The sequence below is a fragment of the Panthera onca genome, chromosome B4 (assembly GCF_046562875.1).
Source record: "Panthera onca isolate mPanOnc1 chromosome B4, mPanOnc1 haplotype 2, whole genome shotgun sequence".
Classification (NCBI taxonomy): domain Eukaryota; kingdom Metazoa; phylum Chordata; class Mammalia; order Carnivora; family Felidae; genus Panthera; species Panthera onca.
Genome location: NC_138345.1, coordinates 120263519 through 120284319, shown reverse-complemented (window position 1 = coordinate 120284319; position 20801 = coordinate 120263519). Strand labels below are relative to the sequence as shown.

Here is a 20801-nt window from a genome sequence, read left to right as displayed (position 1 = left end):
TGTCTAAGGTATCCAAGAGTCTAATCATTGGTCAGTTTTTGCCATGAAGGATGCATGTCTCGTTGTGTCAGATCTTCCAGTGTTTCAACGAAATTAGGAAACCCAGATTTTAATACAAGGTGTGCTAATTGTAAATGTTAAGCACACATTTAGGTTTTTTAAAACACTATGCAGACAGACAAAATGTACTTGTGGGTAAAACATAGCTCACAGGCTGCCAACTTTGCAACCTTTCCATTCTTTAAAAGTGTTCAATTCTTTAAATGTGAAAAAATTGGCTAGACAAGATTGGTTGATTTCCTTTATATGTGTATTATAAAAATAACCAAGCCAAACAAACTCTGTAAATTGAGAATACTTAAAAAAAAAAAGAGAGAGAATTTATTATGAGCATAACTTGATCCTTCTATTAATGCCAGAGGTTTCTTTAAAGAAAATAGCACTTATGACTGAAATATTTAATAGGCCTCAAATTGACATTGAAAACTTGAAGGTAAGAATTGCCATATACTCCTACAATGCCTAGGAAATGTTCATTAAATATTGTTGAATTGAAAATTGATCAGTATGATAATGAAATGATGATTGATCTTGAAATTCCTTTTAAATTAAAATTATACAAATTTGATTATAGTCTTGGCTCTGCCTTGATGTGACCTTAGCAGTTGACTTAAACCCTTCTGGGCTTCACATTTCATACTGTAAAATGACGATGTTGGATTAGAGGAACTTTTCAGGTGCTAAAATTCTAAAATTATTTGATATTCTTTGATAGTATGACGGCTGCTTATGGATCTACTCAGTTTTGTTTTTTTTTTTAACTTGGCTTAAAACTGCCCATATCTTCAGATTATGAGTAGTATGCTTTTCAAAAAGCTGTGACTCAAATATCTTAAAAAGTCTTTTTTTTTTTTAATTTTTATTTTTTTAACGTTTATTTATTATTGAGAGAGAGAGCATGAGCATGGGAGGGGCAGAGAGGGAGACAGAATCTGAAGCAGGCTCCAGGCTTCCGAGCTGTCAGCACAGAGCCTCCCAAACCATGAGATCATAACCTGAGCTGAAGTCAGACGCTTAACCGACTGAGCCACCCAGGAGCCCCTTAAAAATTCTTTTAAAAAAAATAATGTTTATTTTGAGAGAGAGCATGCACATGTATAAGCCAGGAAGGGACAGAGAGAAAATCCCAAGCAGGCTCCACGATTGGTGTAGAACCTGACATGGGGCTCAGTCTTACCACCGTGAGGTCATGACCTAAGTTGAAACCAAGAGTTGGATGCTTAACCAACTGAGCCAGTCAGGTGCCCCTTAAAAATTCTTATTTCCTTGTATTTCATTAAGTTAACTAGTCCATTTTCTTTTTTATTAGGAAGTATGTATACACCTGTACACATAGGTTTGTGTGTGTGTGTGTGTGTGTGTGTGTGTGTGTCAAGGTGTGTTCATTATAAATTACCTTCATTTTTGAGCATTCTCAATTTATAGTTTATCTTGACTATTTTTGTAATATGCAATAAAGGGGATCCTGTCTCCCTGCCTCTACCCCACTTGCACACACGAACACTCCCCACCCCCCCCGAATAAATAAACATTAAAAAAAAAAAAAAGTGGGGAAGCTTGGTGGCTCAGTTGGTTGAGCATCCAACTTGGTTTCAGCTCAGGTCATGATCTCACAGTTCATGGGTTTGAGCCCTGTGTTGGGCTCTGCTTGCAGTGTGGATCCTACTTGGGAATCTTTGTCTTCCTCTTTGCCCCTCCCCTGCCACTGATTGTGTGCATGCATGCAATCTCTGTCTCTCTCAAAAATAAATAAACATTTAAAAAAGTATATATGACTTAAACAGATTTATTGAAATATAATTGATTTACATGCAATTAAACTGCACATATTTAAGGTATACAGCTTGATAAATTTTGACATATGCCCTTAAGTTTCCTCATGCCCCTTGGTAATTTTCTCCTTCCTCTCCTCCTGCCTCATCTTTTGTTATTGTATAATCTATTTCATGTAGATTAATTTGCATTTTCTAGAATTTTGTATAAGTGAATCATATAGTATACCTTTTTTTGACCTCTTGCCCTCGGCATAATTATTTTACAATTAATCTGTTTTATGCATTCTCTCTTACTGCTGAATATATTCCATTTTGAATATGTCACAAGGTGTTTATTTACCTACTGATGATCATTTAGTTTGTTTCCAGTTTTCTACTATTACAAATGAAGCTACTGTAAACATTCATGTATAAGTCTTTGTGAGGATACATGCTTTTTATTTCCCTTGGGTAAATGCCTAGGAGTAGAATGGTTGGGTTATAGATAGGTATATACATAAATTTTTAAGGAACTGGTAAACAGCTTTCCAAAGTGTACATGTTATGTTCTCACCAGCAAATATGTAAGATTAGAGTTCCAGTGGCTCCGCATCTTCAACAATGCTCATTATTGTCAGTCTTTTTAATTTTCTCATTTTAGTGGTAAGTAATGGTGTGTTACTGTGGTTTTTAATTTGCAATTCCCAATTGACTGGCTATATTGTACATCTTTTCATCTGCTTATCTGCCATCTGTATGTCTTCTTTGGTTTGCGGGTCTGTTTAAATCTTTTGTCTAGTTAATTAATGAGTTGTCTTACTTTTGAATTGCAAGAGTTCTTTATGTACTGTAGACACAAGTCCTTTTTCAAACACGTTTCATAAATATTTTCTCTCCCTCTGTGGTTTCTCCTTTAGTAACAGTGTTTTTGATAGGCGGGTTTTTAATTTTGATAAAACTTAAAGTATTGGTTTCGCTTTTATGATTTGTGCATGTTTTTGTTATGTTAAAGAAATCTTTGCCAGGCCCAATATCACCAAGATTTTCTACTTTATTTTCTTACAGCAATTTTATAGATTCAGTTATTGGCTTTTGGTCTGTGATCTAGTTATATTTAAATGTTTGTTTATGATGTGAGGTAAGTATCAAGGTTTGTTTTTTTTTTTTTTCTTTTTCTTTTGGCAGTGGCTATACAGTTGTTCCCACAGTTTATTAAAAATGCTTTTTCTTATTGATTTGCTTTTGCACGTTTGTTGAAAATCCCCTTACTATAAATTTGGTTCTATTTCAGGACGCTCTATTTTGCTCTGTTGTTCATTTGTCTATCTTTACACCAGTCTCAGACTATTTTGAATGCTGTAGGGTTTTGTTTTGTTTTGTTGTGGGTTTTTTTTTTTGTTTGTTTGTTTACTTAATAAGTAAGCTCTTTGCCCAATGTAGGACTTGAACTCATGACCCCTGAGAGTTGCATGCTGTACTGACTGAGCCAGTGATGTGCCCCAGTGTAGGTTTTTAAGAAGTCTTGAAATTGGTAGTACAAGGCCTCCAACTCTGTTCATCTTTTTTAAAGTTAGACATTCTACATCTTATATATTTACATAAATTTCGGAATCAGCCTGTTTCTACCAAAAAGTCTGCTGGGCATTTGCTTAGGGTCTATAATTCTATTTGAGGAAACTTGACATCTTTAAAATACTGAGTCCTCTGATCTACCTATGTGTTATTTCTCCCTTTATTTATGTCTTTTAAAATTACAATATATAGGTCTTATATACTTTTATCAGATTTATCCCTAAAAATTTCATGCTTGTCATATTAATGTAAGTGGTACTTTAAAATTTTCAGTTTCCAATTGCTGCTAGCACATGGAAATAATGTATGTTTTTTTTTTAGTGTAATTTACATACAACAAAATAGATAAACTTTCTATATGCAACTTAAATGACCTTTTAAAATAAGGTTTTTATTTTGGAATACTTTCAGGTTTATAGGAAAGTGGTAAAGATAATACAGAGAGTTTTCATATACCTCACATCCCATCTCCCCAATTGTTTACGTGTGTGATTTCCTCTATGGTAGTTATTATTTATTCTTGAGAGAGAGAAAGAAAGAGAGACAGAGCATGAGCAGGGGAGGGGCAGAGTGAGAGGGAGACACAGAATCCGAAGCAGGCTCCAGGCTCTGAGCTGTCGGCACGGAGCTCGAAGCGGAGCTCGAACCCATGTACTGTGAGATCATGACCTGAGCTGAAGTCAGAAGCTTAACTGAGTGAGCCACCCAGACTCCCTTCTGTTGCAGTTATTTTTATTTTTGTGGAGGGATTACCATATAGTGCAGTGAAACACTGTTCATTTATCTCATTTTACTAGGATATACTGGTCAACTTCTCTGCTGAAAGTCTGTATTAAAATATTTTTCTGTGAAAAAAAAATAAGCTTTGGATTTCTTGCTTGCATTCATTCTATAAAAAATCAGTGCCAGGTTGGCAGGTTTATAAATATTTATTCTGAGCAGCAGTTCTGAGGCAGCCGTTTATTCCCCTGCACAATGTTCTCTGCTAAGTTACTAAAACAAAAATCTGCATATAAGAATTGCTGGAAAATTTTATTATTTAAGAAGTAATATCGGTGGAGAGGCCTATAGCAAAGATTTTTATTAGGCTTCTCATAGTTTTAATAAGAATTTTTCTGTGTTATGCTTTGGGTTTATGCTCTCAAACAATTTTCATGAGTCATTAGAACCTTTCATTTACCCCTTTGATATAAGGTATACATGACAGATTTTTCTATGGTTGAGAAAAACAAGATTTTAAGAATTAGCTATTCATGGCCTATTTAAAAAAATGAAAAGGACAGGATTCAATAGCATTGGAGTCCATCTCTTATTATTAATATTTTATATTAGTATGGTACATTTGTCTCAATTAATGAGCCAATATTTATAAATTATTATTTTTATTAAAATTTTTTTTAACATTTATTTATTTTTGAGAGACAGAGATACACAGAGTATGAGCAGGGTTGGGGCAGAGAGAGAGGGAGACATAGAATTCAAAGCAGGCTGCAGGCTCCGAGCCGTCAGCACAGAGCCCGATGTGGGGCCGAACTCACAAACCGCAAGATCATGACCTGAGCCGAAGTCGGACGCTTAACCGACTGAGCCACCTAGGCGCCCCTATAAATTCTTATTAAGTATAGCCTATACTTCATTTGAATTTCCTTAAGTTTTACCTAACGTCCTTTTTTTGTTCCTTTTTTACCTAACGTCTCATTGTGAATATCACATTATATTTAGTGATCATGTTTTTTAGGCTCCTCCTGGGTGTTTCTCACACTTTCCTTCATTTTGATGGTCTTGAGAGTTTTCAGTAAGACTGGTTAGATATTTTGTTGAGTGTCTCTCAATCAATTATTGTGTAATGTTTTTTCTCATGACTAGAATGGGTTATGGGTTTTTGGCAAAAAGATCACAGAGGAAAAATGCCATTTTTATTATGTCATATCAAAAGTACCTACTATCAACATGTCATATTGTCCATGTTGGCCTTTGTCAGATTCTCCACCATAAAGTTACTCTTTTGCTCACTTTCATACTGTATACTTTGGAAAGAAAAGCAGCCATACACAAAAGGAGTGAAGGGTTATGTTCCACTTCCCTGAGATTGAAATAGAGAAAACATAAGTTATTTGGAAATTTTCTGTGTGGGAGATTTAGTCTTATCTCCCAGTTGTTTACTCAATCATGTATTTATATCTATGTGGACTCATGTATATTTATTTTATATTTTGAGTTATAATCTAATAATTTATTGACCAAATTGTTCCAGCTTTAGCCATTGGGAGTTCTTTCACTTGTTTCCTGTGTCCCTTCAATTAATTTTATTTTTTTCTACTGCTCTTATATCCTGTAACCTTGCTCAACTCATTTATTAGTTTCTGTAGCCTTTTAAAAAGATTCTGTATGGTTTTCTATGCAGATGATCATGTCGTCTGAAGAAAAAAGGCAGTTTTATTTTTCAAACAGAATGTCTTTTATTTTTTTCTTGCCTCATTTTGTTGGCTAGAACCTGAATAGAAGTGGTAGGAGCAAATATCTTTGCCTTGTCTGTGTTTTAGGGACAAAACATTTTAATCTTTCATCTTTAAGTATGATTTTAGCTGTAGGATTTTCATAGATGTCCTCTGTAGTTTGGAGGAAGTTCTCTTCTGTTCCTAGTTTGTTGAGAGTTATTTTTCCATGCATGCTATTGACTTTTGTCCAGTGCTTTTTTATGTCTCATTGAGATCATCATGTGATTTTACTTTTTAATATGGTAAATTATGCTGGTTGATTTTTGAATGTTAAACCAATCTTCATACTTAGTCATGATGTACTTCTTATATATTTCTGTTAAACTGTGAGTTATACTTGCCTTGTGAAATCTCTGTGATAGGTTGTAATGACTTTTGAAAGAATGAAATAGAATAGAAAATATCAGACTGTATTAAACTATTGCTCTGTGAAATTTTCATTTTAATTGTGTGGGTGTTTCTGTAAGTACTAAAAGAAATAAAGTGTATTCCTTGACCTATCTTATATCAACATTTTTGAAAATAACTAGTTCACTTTTTGAGCCTGAAGATAATAAAGCATATAGAGTAGGGCAAGAAAGCAAGTAACTCTGAGAGTGCCAGATTAAAAGGTGTAAATGGGGTTAGATAATGGAGAAAATGAGGAAATATGGGTTTCCTTAGAAAAGCTTCATCTGTTTTTCTTAGTTTTGAGTAGAGTTATCTTTATGTCTGCATGATGAAGTCCATGGACTATGGAAGGATGTAATTAGTTGCAGATTAATAACTTACTGTTCCTAGCCAAAGGACTTGATAGTCTATCAGATTTTGGGAAGTCTCTCCAGGAATATCTTCTCTTGTATGATCTTAACATGTAGTCTTAAGGTAATTTGTTCTCTTCTAGAAATACTGTTTTGAATAAAATCAAGCAAAAGCTACTAAATTTGCTTAAACATAGATACTGGTTTTTATAATAGGTCTTCATATACAATGAAAATTTAATCCTTGTAGGGAAGCACAATTTTGAGATACCAGCTAGTGATTTCACTTACTAGTTTATTTTATAGGTCTGAGTTGGGCCCAATTTAGGAGAATGGAACAATGATGGGAGAAGAATCTTTAATGGTACCTTTACGTACTTTTTTTTGAATATATTTTTTTAACTATTTATTTTTGAGAGAGAGTGTGTGCACGAGAGTGGGGGGTGGGATGGGGTGGGCAGAGTGAGAGGGAGACACGATCCAAAGTGGGCTGTGTGCTGACAGCAGAGAGCCTGATGCGAGTTCAAACTCACAAACCATGACATCATGACCAGAGCCAAAGTTGGATGCTTTACCAACTGAGCCACCCAGGCGCCCTTATGGTGCCTTTACGTTCTAAAATATTGGATCTATGTTTTCTGTCAGTCATACTCCTTTGTTATTTATCACCTTGATACTAAAATAGTATTTTAGTTTCAAATTTCTGAAGGAAAGAATCTGATTAAACAGCCTAGATGCCTTTTCAACTTCTAGATCAATTAGCTGTACCCAGGGTATGTTAAAATGTCTTAGGTATGCACCTTTCTCCTGTATTTATAGCCTTTCTCTGGGAAGATAGAATCACTGGTAGCTGGACAGCCACCCTAAGCAGTGTTTGTTTATTAATAACAAGTTAATTATGTTAAATAACAGTATTGAAAATCAAATTATAATATTGAAGTTTATTATCTGGATGGTTACAATTAATCCTTTTTCTTTAAGGCAGTGGTTTTGATTATCTTTTCTTTGGCTCTAAAAGTCTCCTTTGAAAATATGATAAAGTATCTTGGACCCCTTGAAGTTCTCCCAAGAACTTCAGATTACAAGTTTCATAATCAAACGATTTAACATGCATTGTTAAATTCCTTGTAAAATCTAGTTGTTCATGCTATAGCATGAAATATCACAGAATGGAGATGATTATTTCTGCTCTCTTTGCCACATCTACTGCGAGAATGAAGACCATTCTAGCAATCAGACCGCAGACATTCCAGAAAATGTCAACATCACTCTGAAGGGATGCACTGTTATTGTAAAGGGCTCCAGAGGAACCCTGTGAAGGGACTTTTCAGTCACATCAATGTAGGACTCAGTCTTGGAAAGTAAAAGAAGAGGCTCTGAGTTGACAAATGGTGGGGAAATAGAGAAAAACTGGCTATTGTTTGCACCATCTATAGTCATGTACAGAACATGATCAAGGGCGTTACACTGGGCTTCCATTACAAGATGTCTGTGTTCACTTCCCCATTAGTGTTGTTATTCAGGAGAATGGTTCTCTTGTCGAAATCCAAAATTTCTTGGGTGAAAAATACTTCTACAGGTGAGGCCAGGTGTTGCTTGTGCTGTATCATAAGCCCAGAACAATGAGTTAATTCTTGAAGGAAATGACATTGACTTGTATCAAACTCAGCTGCTCTGATTCAGCAAGCAATGGTTACACAATAAGGATATCAGAAAATTTTTGGATAGTATCTATGTTTCTGAAAAAGGGACAGTTCAGCAGCTTGATGAATAAGGTTTAAGTTGTCCAGCTACAGAAACAGCAAGATTCTGGATGATTTTTCAGACTTTTTTGTGATATTTTATTTTAAACTTTTTTAAGCGTTTATTCACTTTTGAGAGACAGAGAGTGAGTGGGGGAGGGGCAGTGAGAGAGGGAGACACAGAATCCAAAGCAGACTCCAGGCTCTGAGCTGTCAGTGCAAAGCCCAATGCAGGGCTCAAACTCATGGACCATGAGATCATGACCTGAGCTGAAGTCGGATGCTTAACTGACTGAGCCACCCAGGTGCTCCTTATTTGTGATATTTTAAAGATGTAATAAATGTTGTTTTGATTTGGCTCACTGAGCAATGGCCGAATGAATGATGGCCGAATGTCGGCTGCACCCAGGAACGCCCTCTGGACCCTGCTGCTGCCGGTGCCCCAGGACTGCGGCCAGGTGCCAGTCCGCCCCAGAAAAAGTTCGCAAGACAGTGTAGCAGCAGCGTTTCAGGGATTATGAAAAATCACAACACACATCTGGCATCAGGCTTCACCCTTAACGACCTTGCCACAGTACCAGCGAATGTGGCTGCCTTCTGGGGTCTGCTGGGACTGGGTGGCTTCAACAGTCTCTGCCAGGTGTCCTTCCAGCAGTGGAACCGCTTTTCCCCATGTGGCCCGAGAACCTCCTGGACCCCACTCTGTTCCTGGGGATTCGCCCTTCCCACGAGAGCACCGCCAGGTGGAACCGCTGGCAAGATGCAGATTTCCATGAAAACTTTTATGGGGAAGATTATCACTTGCGAGATTGAACCCTTGGATATAATAGAAAATGTAAAGGCCAAGATCCAAGATAAGGAAGGAATTCCTCTTGATCATCAGAGACTGATCTTGGCTGGCAAGCAACTGGAAGATAGATGTACTTTGATTACAACATTCAAAAGTAGTCCATTCTTCATCTTGTGTTGAGACTTGGTGTTGCTGAGAAAAGGAAGAGAAGTCTTTCACCACTCTCAAGAAGAAAAAACATAAACAAAGTTAAGCTGGTTGTCCTGAAGTACTATAAGGTGGATGAAAATGGCAAAATCAGTAGCCTTCATCAGGAGTGCCCTTCAGATGAATGTACTGGAATTCTTAATATCAGACACTTTGACAGACATTATTGTGGCAAATGTTGTCTGACCTATTGCTTTAACAAACCAGAAGACAAGTAATTGTATATGGATTAATAAAAGATATGAACTAAAAAAAAAAAAAAAAGCTGTATTGATTTGGACCTTTCCTTAACCAATAATCATTTCCAACTATTTGGCAATTAAACCATTCAGAAGTTAAAGAAAGAAAGAAAGAAAGAAAGAAAGAAAGAAAGAAGAAAGGAAGAAAGAAAGAGAAAGAAAGAAAGAAAGAAAGAAAGAAAGAAAGAAAGAAAGAAAGAAAAGGGGGGGAAGCACCTATAGGGCTCATTTAGTTAAGCGTCTTGACTTCGGCTCAGGTCAATGATCTCGTGGCTCGTGGGTGTGTGACCCACGTTGGGCTCTGTGCTGACAGCTCGGAGCCTAGAGCTTGCTTTAGATTCTGTGTCTCCCTCTTTCTCTGCTCTTCCTGCTTGTGCCATCTCTTTCTCCCTCCCTCCCTCCCTCCCTCTCTCTCTCTCTCTCTCTCCCTCCCTCCCTCCCTCCCTCCCTTTCTCCCTTTCTCCCTTTCTCTCTCTCTGTCTCAAAAATAAACATTAAAAAAAATTTTTAACGATTATTTCTAGTTAAAACTGTAATTTGAGAAAATAATTGTCAAGTAGTACAGCCAATTACTAAGTCTAGAAGAATGGTAGAAATTGATGTGAATCTTTAATAACATGTACAATAACAGGAACCATAAACAATTTCAGGACAAAGTAAATAACTCAAGAAATGCAGATTTACTGATGAGGTTTGAAAAGAATGTCCCAGGGTTTTATTACATGATTGCAAAGAGGTAGGTGTAGAAGAAGGTAGGTAAGTGGGTCAGAAAAGAGTTTATAAACTCTGATGAGATTCTTGTGAGCTGTAAGTGATTCTACCCCCCAAGTACTGTATTTAACTTGGAGATGGTACATTTCAGAAATCTGTTTCAGGTTGCTTTAGCTAATAAAACTTTATGATCTTTGTTTTTATGATGTAGCTGTAGAATGGATCTGATGAAAGTTCAAATAAATCACAACTAAAATTTATAGTAACATTTATGCTTTTATAGTAAATTTATGCTTTTTGATTTATGATCTGTTGCATACCTCATGTTTTATCAAGCCAAAAAAAAGTTTTTTGAAAAATTTTAACCACTCGTTATATAAGGTTTCTGTGTTCATAATTTTATTTAACCTGTGTCTTTGTGTTAATAATAACTAACACTCCCTGAGTTTTCCTACGTATTAGGGACATTTCCTAGCATTTTACATGTTATAACTCAGTTAATCCTCAGAACAGCCCCATGAAGCAGGTATTATTATTATTATCTCCATTCCACAGATAGGGAAACTAAAACAGAGAGAGGTTGTGTAGTAAATGGCATTTTTATTACAAAGCTGGAAATCTTGACTTTTTGGGCGTTATCGCCTGTTACCTTAAGCAAATTATAAATCTTTGATTATGGACTTAACTTTGTTTTGCCATAAATGTCTACTTAGCACAGTGCTTTGCATGTAATAAATGCATAATCTAAGTCAAACACATTCTTTCCATTTGGAAATTTTATTTCTCTAGTTAGCTATTTTTGTTGTTACTACTGAAAAAACTAGTAAATGTATTTTCATGTGTTATGTGTAATTAAAGAAAATTTTGGATGAAGTAGAAGCTGTTTTCATGTTTTAAGTATGTTTTTAAATTGTTACATTGTTAAAAATAAACCATAAAATTAACCAATAAAATATGTACATTCATATTAAAATTTATTTCATGCTAGGGTTGAGGGTCCGACTCTTGATTTTGGCTCACATCATGATCTCACAGTTTGTGGGATCAAGCCTGGAATCAGGCTCTTCACTTGACTGCGTGGAGCCTTTTTGGAATTCTCTTTCTCTGCCCCTGCTCCACTCACACACACACTCTGTCTCTCAAAATAAACACTTATTTATTTTGACAATACTGATGTTAGAGTGGAGGACACATGTTTATTTTAAAATAAACCACTTTGCCTGGCATAATAGTGTAGATAGTAATGAAGCTGTGTTTCTGAATTTTGAAAATAAAAAAATCAGTAAGAATTGTGCCCTAAAATTTTTATGACTTTGTTCTGTGCTGTTATACGGCTTTGATATATTCAGGTCAATCAGCTTTCTCCTTTATCCTTGTTTTGAGTCTTTGTTAACATCTATGTTGGTTTTATATATATGTTATGTTTCATTTCTCCTACCCCTCCATTTTCAGTCAATAAATAATTATTCAGAAGTTTAATTCATTGACTTAAATTTTTACCATATTTTTAAAGTTCAGTTTTAAAATGTTTATATAATTGTTTAGAGCTTTAAATTGTTCTTTAGTGAGCAGTAGTGGTTTATTTCATATAACAGATTATTCTCTTTAGGATCAGGCCCTTCTCAATTATACTATTCAGTAGAGTAATACAATTATCTGGGGATCTCAGATGGCAATTTAGTTCAAAGAGCTGTAGCAACACTTGGAAAAAGCATAGGTAGAAAAATACCTCTTCCACGCCTTAATACTCTTTTGTGAGTTTTCATCCCTTTGTTTGCCTAGTATATACATGTAATGAAGGTCTTCTTTTCCTTTGTCAATTAAATTATGACAAATGTTGCTGAAGAATCATTCTCCTGTTTCTGTTTTTGGAAGAAACGTATTAATAAATGATTGGGAAACAGTTGTACAAAACTGAAATATATGTAAATTAATGCCTAATATGAATAATTGAAGATAAATAATTTGATATATACACACTGCTTACCCAGTATAGGGAATCAGCTTTTTAATAGCTGTGAATGTAAGTTACCAATATATCTTCTGATTTCTATTTAAAACAGTTTAATAGATGAGCAATATTAATATGTTTTCAAGATTAACTCTATACCTTGGCTATTTTGTTTTTTTTTTTTTTGTTTTTTTTTTTTTTAATTTTTTTTTAATGTTTATTTATTTTTGAGACAGAGAGACGCAGAGCATGAACAGGGGAGGGGCAGAGAGAGAGAGGGAGACACAGAATCGGAAACGGGCTCCAGGCTCTGAGCCGTCAGCACAGAGCCCGACGCGAGGCTCGAACTCGCGGACCGCGAGATCATGACCTGAGCTGAAGTCGGCCGCTTAACCGACTGAGCCACCCGGGCGCCCCTACCTTGGCTATTTTGAAGTATTATTTGGATAAACATGAACTTTTGATATTGGTTCAGTTAAAACTATAATCAATGTGTTCATGATTTAATCTAAATAGAAAGAGGGAAGGAAAAAGAGAACTGTTATTTGGATATCTGTTTTGTACCTGATGCTTTCCATATTATCTTTAGTCCTCACTAAAATTGTGTGAGGTGGTGTTATTTTCCCCATTTTATAGGTGAGCAAACTGAGGCAGAGAGGTATCACAATAAGTAGCTAAACAAGAATTCAGACTGACTTGTCTGACTTTAAGGCTCATCCTCTTTGCAGATGTTGTCCTTTTAGTACGTACTAAATTGAAGGTATAATTTCTTGTTAATGACATGTATTTTAATCTTTTCATCTTTCATTTTTACTCCTGTCAGGCCTATCTTTTGGGTTTCTGATGAACTTTTGTTTTTATAAAAATGGCATATACTTATTAGAACATTTAAACATATAGAAAAGTATAAAGATGAAGAAATCTAAAATCTTACCAACCAAAGGTACTCTTGATATTTGACATTTTCTAATGCATTTTTTACGTAATTGAAATCATATTGTAATTTTGAACCTTGAATTTTCACCATAATAATATAGGCATTTTCTTTATATGGTTGGCAACACATATTACCTGATACGTATGTAGCATGATATATCATAAGTAAAGGGATTATTTCCCCTTGGGCATTTAAGTGCTTTCACTTTTTTCCTTTTGCAAATACCATTGAGATCAAGAACATTCTTGTACATAACCAGTCAGGATGTTCCTTGATTTCTCCACTAACCCTTCCCACATGCACACACACACACACCCACGCATCCCATCCTGCCCACCATTAAGGACATAGAGTCAAATTTGTGTTCATGAGTTACTCAGATAGTCTTTGTCTGTCCCTTTGTCCTTCTTTTCTTCCTATCTTCCCCTTGAATATGCTTACAGTATTTTTAAAGTACAATTAGGTTCATTTGTTTAAATTTCCTTTCAATTTTAGATGCTTCCCCTTTTCTCATTCTTTCTCATTTTGTTTTTTTATGTATGTATTTACATGCTTTCCAAAGTCAAAACTATTCAAAGCCAACCCCTCCTCTTGTGTACCACATCTGCTTTCATCTACTCAGGATTCTGCTCTAGCAATTGTCTGTCCTTACTGCACCATCAGTAGTTTTCTTTTTTCTGCATTATTGTCACCAGTGTATAAGCTTGCTGAGTTTTCTCTTACCTTAATAAAAAAACAAAACCTGGTTACAACCTGGTTTCTTTCCTACCTCACTGGTTCTTCTTTTTTAATCTCCTTTATTGGTTTCTTTTACATTTCCTTGTCTTCTTAGTGGTCTCTGACCATAGTCTTTGAGCCATTTGATTTTCTGTCTTCATCTTGTAGCCACAAATATCTATAACATTGGTGATTACCAAATTTGTATCTGCAGCTACAGAATGAGATTTCAATATCTGACTACCTAATTGGCATCTCTTCTTGGATTATCTAATAGTCATCTCTTAATTAAACTGTTCAAAGCCTAAATTCTGATCCTTAATCCCCAACTTATTTTTCCCTCTTTTTCTTTACCCTGAAAAATGGCAACTCTATCCTTCCATTTACTCAGAGTAAAAACCTTGGAGTCATCCTTGACTTCATTCTGTTTAATCAGCTCCTGTTGGCTTTACCTTAGGATATATCTAGATTGTTCCCTTTCTGTCACTTCCTACTTTTCCTTCTTGATTCAAGACATATATTCTTAAAATTTTTTTTTTTCAACGTTTTTTATTTATTTTTGGGACAGAGAGAGACAGAGCATGAACGGGGGAGGGGCAGAGAGAGAGGGAGACACAGAATGAGAAACAGGCTCCAGGCTCCGAGCCATCAGCCCAGAGCCCGACGCGGGGCTCGAACTCACAGACCGCGAGATCGTGACCTGGCTGAAGTCGGACGCTTAACCGACTGCGCCACCCAGGCGCCCCTCAAGACATATATTCTTGAAGAAGGCAACATCTTCTCTTACCTGGAGTATCGCAATAACCTCCTGTCTGGGCTGCCTGCTTCTGTCCATGTCCACCCTTTCATATATTCTCAGTGGAGTGACCCTTAAAAGTTGAAGTTTCCTATTCTAGTTAAAACCATCTCCAATAACCAATCACTTTCATTTTTACTCATAGTAAAAACCAGAGTCCTTAGAGTGGCTTTAAAGGTCCCACATGATTTGTCTCCTCTTATTTCTCTAACTTACTCCATCTGCTTTTAGTCTTGCCTTTTTGTTCATTTCCTGTAGCCACATTAACCTTCTTGCTATTTCTCAGACATGCCAAGCATGTTCCCACCTCAACTTTTTTACCTTTGCTTCTCCTTGGCCTAGAGCTTTCTTTTCATTAGATATTTATATAGCTACCTCCTTCACTTCCTTCAGATCTTTTTGCCCACATGTCATCTTTTCACTGAGGATTTTCCTGTCCATCCCTTTAAAAATTAAAATGTCCTCTGCTTGCCCCTGCTATCTTATTACTATATTGCTTTGTTTTTTTTTTCTCCGTAGTCAGAATCTGGCTTACTATATATTTAACTTATTTTTTCATTCTTTTCAGAACCCAGCCCCCTTAAGTTCCATGAAGGCAGAGATTTTTATCTGTTTTGTTCATTGTCATATATCCATTGTCTGTTAATTTATAGGTATCAATTAAAATTTATTGAATGAATGAATGAATGAATGTAATGCTTAAGGCCTTGTAGAATCAAGTCCCTCCATTGTCCTTTCAGATTTATCTTCTACTCTTCTGGCCCTCTTGTTACATTGTAGATGCTGATCTTTTTTCCGTTCTATTTTATACCATGCTCCCTCCTTCCTGAGAACCTTCCTTTGTATGTTTTATTCCCACTACTTGGAACACTCTTTCTTCCCTGACTCCCTTCTTTTCCTTGCCCAGTTAATTTCTACTCATTCTTAGATATCAGCTCAAAAGTCCCTGTTTTCAGAGAAGCTCTAGATTAAAGCCCTGTACTGTATTCTCTCTTAATCATGCTTTTTGGTGTTCTGTCTACCAGCTGAATTGAGAACTGCACAAAGGCAAGGACATCTTGAGTGTACTGCTTGTCAGTATATGTGTATGAATAGTGAATTCTCAGTAAGTAGGCATTGAATGCTCCCTTCTAGCTCTAATAGTGTGCCTTGAGGTAGTGGCAGGCCATTCCTATATGATTAGGGGTGGGAACCTATCAGGAAACATCATAGTATTAAACCAAACATGATTGGTGGTAAGTATAATATAACCTAGCATCACTGGTCAAATATGGGTTAAATATGAATTCTGCATTTCTCAGTTGACCTTCTGTGAAAAAATATGAATCCAGATAAAATATGGCTCAAAAAATTCTGGTTTAGAGTCAATGGGAAGCATGTGTATATTGATAGGTATTCTTGTTGATGTATTGGGCATAACCTGTATATCTTATTCCTTTAATATTTAGTTTCAAAAAATGGTAGAAGACTGGCTGATAACTCTTGTTACCCAGTAGTTAATTTTGTCAGTAGTTTCATTTTTGAAAAAAGCACTTCCTGGGCAGTTAGCAGTTTTTCATTTTTTAGGGCTGTTTGATTTATTTACTTTTTCATTTGAACAGTTTTTATTTAAAGTTGAATATAAGATTACTTTATTCCTTCATCTTCTCAATAGTTTCTTCTTTATATTTGCCCTTTTCCTACTTGGCGAGATTTGGCTTTATGTTCAAGGATCCTTTTGTGGTGTTTTTCTAGTTTTAGTCTAGTGATGGCCATCTTGCCAGGATGAATGCCCATATGGACAATTGTGCCATTCGCCTTCCGTCACAGTACTTGTTCAGTGTAGATGACCTGGAGTACTTTGCCAATTTGCTGACATTTGTAGTGTCTGTGCACAACCTGTAGTTCATCATCCTTTCAGATGGGCGTGAATTGAACATTGTACTTGCATCTTAGCTCTTTTATTATTACTCTTATCATCATAATTAGTTGAGATATTGGGCAAATATGTTAGTTTCTCATTATGTTTACTCATCTAAACAGTGGAAATAAAAATAGTATTGACCCTAATGGGTTATCGTGGGAATTAGATGAAGTAATAATGATTGCAAACAAAGAACGCAGTAAACCCTTGGAAAATGTCCAGTATTATTTAAAATTTTATTGTTACTTGCAATCTTTTTTCTTAGGTTTAAGAATTTTCATTTTTCATCATCGAGAATCTGTGTTCTTTAATTAGAATTTAGGGTCCACTCTCCCATGTGACTTTTGGCACTTTCATTAAGCACTCTATACTTCATTTAGTTGAACTACAGAATGGGTAAATGGTATTTGCACAGCCAATTTAGGATTATAAATAATTGGTATCTTTAAATGTCACATAGGAAACACTGAAATTGGCTGCCAAGTAGAGTTGCATGATCCTCTTTGTCAGAGACCTTTTAGAGAAAGATTTGTGTACTCTGATATATTTCTGAATGATCTGGGTTAGTTTTTAAAGGTAGGAATCTCTGGATGATTCTAAAAGGAGTACTGATAACTTCTGATATTGTTCTTGAAATGATAAATGGTGGCAACACTGATGCTACTTCTAAAGGGTCCCCTTAACCTTCTTTGTAGGTTGGTTCATAGAAGAGGAATATCTCTTTCTGCCAAGTGGTCTGTAGCAAAGTGAATATCATGTGATGTGGGATGGCTTTGAGCTATCCCCACTGCCTCACATAGTACCTGGAAATAGTAGACACTACTTAAATATTCATAAACTTGAAAGGCAGTAAGAACCAGAGTTTGATTGTATATGGGAATATGATATTCAAATGTATGCTGAAAACACTGCAGGCTTTATGTAAGAGAGCTATGGATAAGAGATCAAAACAGTAATAACGAAAATGGATCAAAAAACATGGATTAAAGTAGAGCTTGTCACTGCAGTTTTGTGTTTCTTTGTGCTGCTATTACATTTTTAATGCTCTGTATATTTGCAAGAATGACTGTGGTACAATAACTGACACTAAAATAAATGCAATATATATTCTCTTTCAGATTTACTAAAAATTTATCTCCTGACAAGATAAATCTGAGTACCCTCAAAGGAGAAGGTGAATTGAAGAATTTGGAGCTGGATGAAGAAGTGCTCCAGAATATGTTGGATTTGCCAACATGGCTTGCTATCAACAAAGTTTTTTGTAATAAAGCATCTATTAGGGTGAGATTTTGATATCTGTGGAAAGCATTTTCTATTTTCCGTTTTTATTTCATTCCTATTTCTTAAGTATTTTGTTATAGATCTATAAAAAGGCATTTTTATTAATATAATTTAAAAAGACAAATAACTATGTTTAAATAATTGCATGAATGTGTGTCTGGTGAACTTAATGAAGTCATATGCTAATATAATAGTAATTTATAGTTTAGTTTTAAAGTTTAATCCTAACATTTAAATAACATTACTGATAGTTTTTTTTAAATTTATTTTTTAATATTTTTTTATTTTTGAGAGAGAGACAGAGAGTGAGTGGGTAGGGGTAGAGAGAGAGGGAGACACAGAATCCGAAGCAGGCTCCAGGCTCTGAGCTGTCAGCACAGAGCCTGACATGAGGCTTGAACCCACAAACCGTGAGATCATGACCTGAGCCAAAGTTGGACGCTTAGCCAACTGAGCCACCCAGGCTCCCCCATTACTGGTAGTTTATTAATAAAATAATTGACTAAATTTGGCACATATTCAAAGATATTTTTTCATAATATTTGTTAATTGGGACAATTTAAATTTGTAGTAAGTAAACACAATTTCAAATAAAGACGTCAAGACACGTATCTTATTCTGTACATTATACTTTTATTTGAAATTTTCTTTTCCTCATTTGTTTCTTCCTTGAGGATTTTTAAGTTTATTATTTCTCCTCATTATTATTGTTATTTTTCCTTATTAAAATTTATTCCTACTTACCTTTGAATTTAATCGTATGTCATATCACTTCTTGCCCTTAAAGACCAGGTGTTTTGAGAGTCTACTCAGTAGAAATAGTGCATGAGTAATCTGTTTCATAAAATTAAAATTAGACTCGAAAGAAAAGAGTGTGGAAAGGTTCCAATATCCTTTGATTGTCGCCTTTAATTTTTGTTATATCCTCCATAAACCCAAATATCTATAAAGATGTGATTTTTCAGTGTAAGGCATGCTTGGACATTAGTTATTTGATATTACCTACATTTTACATAAATAGCCTCGTTTGTGTATTTTTCTTGAATATCTACAAAAATATGGGTCAGAATTTTATTTTCTTTTATTTTTAATTTTTAAAAAAGATTTTATTTTTAAGTAATCTCCACACACAACATGGAGCTTGAACTCATGACTCTGAGATCAAAAGTCACATGCTCTTCTGACTGAGCCAGCCAGGTGCCCCATGGTCAGAATTTTAGAATTGAAAAAACTGTTACATGAACAGTTAAATGAACAAAACACCCATCATGCTTTGCTGGGAAATCTTAAATTATGACGTTAAGGGGTGCCTGGCTGGCTCAGTCTGTAGAGCATATGATTTTTTAATCTCAGGGTCATGACTGCAAGTCCCACATTGGGTATGGAGCCTGAAAGAAAGAAGAAAAAGAAAGAAAGAAAGAGAGAGAGAAAGAAAGGAAGGAAGGAAGGATGAAGGGAGGGAGGGAGGGAGGAAGGAAGGAAGGAAGGAAGAAAGAAAGAAAGAAGGGAGGGAGGGAGGGAGGAAGGAAGAAAGGGAGGGAGGGAGGAAGGAAGGGGAAGGAAGGGAAAGGAAGGAAGTAAGGAAGGAAAAGAAAGAAAAGACGGAGGGAGGGAGGAAGGAAGGAAGAAAGAAGTTAACATATTTTTAAGGTCTGGAAAAAAAGAAACTTAAGAGGAACTGAAATTCTTATTTTAAAAGATAACCAAGAAAATAATGATTAGTAGTCTTTTCGTATACAAAACAGGTACATCTGATTTTAAGAGTCTGAATGAATTGCTCAGTTTATTATTTTGCAATTTGAGAAAAAAGTCATCTGATAAAATTTGGTATATCTATCACTAAATTAAGAGAGCATCTGCGTGGCATAGTCAGTTAAGTGTCTGATTCTTGATTTTGGCTCAGGTCATGATCTCACGGTCCTGATATTGAGCCCCATGTTCGGCTCTGTGCTGACAGGACAGAGCCTGCTTCTCTCTGCCCCACCCCGCTCACGCGTGGGCGCGTGGGCGTGCTCTCTAAGTAAATAAACTTTTTTTTTTAAAAGAGAGAACATCTGTGTTGATTGCTATTTTTTAATGATTGATTTTAAAGAAAACAATTTTTGTTTTTTTAATTTTTCTTTGGTAGATCCCATGGACAAAATTGAAAACACATCCCATCTGTTTGGTGAGTTCTGACTTACCTCAGAAATAAACATTTATATATGATATGATTTAAGTACTTTGCTAATATTAATGCTTTATTTCATAGAAATATGATCTTCTGGCTTTTCCACTAATTAGCTTTCATTTTATTTGAATAGTACTTAGTTTTCTCAGCCCTTAAATGAGAAGTTTGAACTTAAAATGGGAGGGTCTTTAAATTTTCACATGTGTTATGTTGTAAGTTGGTATATTTTTATTGTATCATTTAGCTCTTTATTGATATACTATGGCAGTATTAATAACATTTAATTCATGCTTTCTGTGTTTCTGATTTTAATCATCTAGTAAATTAAATAATATGCACATTAATATACTTTTCTTTTTTAAAGAAAATTTAAGAAAGATTGGTCATTTGGTTACTTATTGATTCATTTATTCCACAAATATTTATTGAGCACCTTCCCCATTTCCTGAGGGAGCTTAATATTTTTATAGAGGAGACTGACAATGAATAAGTAAACAAATAAGATAATTTCAGATAATAAATGCTGTATTAAAATAGAGAATGAAGAATGACTAAGTTTTGTTAGTGATGACTACCAAAGACATTTGATCTTCAACAAAAACTGTTATCTTGAAAGAAATTTTTTCATTATGGGAATGTCTTTCCACATTTCTTTCATATTTCATATTTTTAATTGTTATATGTCTTAAATCTCAAGTCTTAGATTGGTAAGTCCCATTCATTAATACATAAT

General features: G+C 35.2%; 1 protein-coding gene and 1 pseudogene across 2 annotated transcripts in view; both read left to right on the top strand.

The window, feature by feature from the left end:
• Positions 1–20801, top strand: part of BLTP3B (bridge-like lipid transfer protein family member 3B) — a 112577-nt gene that overhangs the window by 26200 nt on the left and 65576 nt on the right. For both annotated transcript variants that reach the window (XM_078449565.2, XM_078449566.2), the window contains 2 exons: positions 17736–17898; positions 20027–20065. In XM_078449565.2, the coding sequence (XP_078305691.2) occupies positions 17736–17898; positions 20027–20065 (202 nt within the window). The remainder of the gene's footprint in view (positions 1–17735; positions 17899–20026; positions 20066–20801) is intronic.
• On the top strand, positions 7579–10037 carry LOC132693899 (ubiquitin-ribosomal protein eS31 fusion protein pseudogene; annotated as a pseudogene).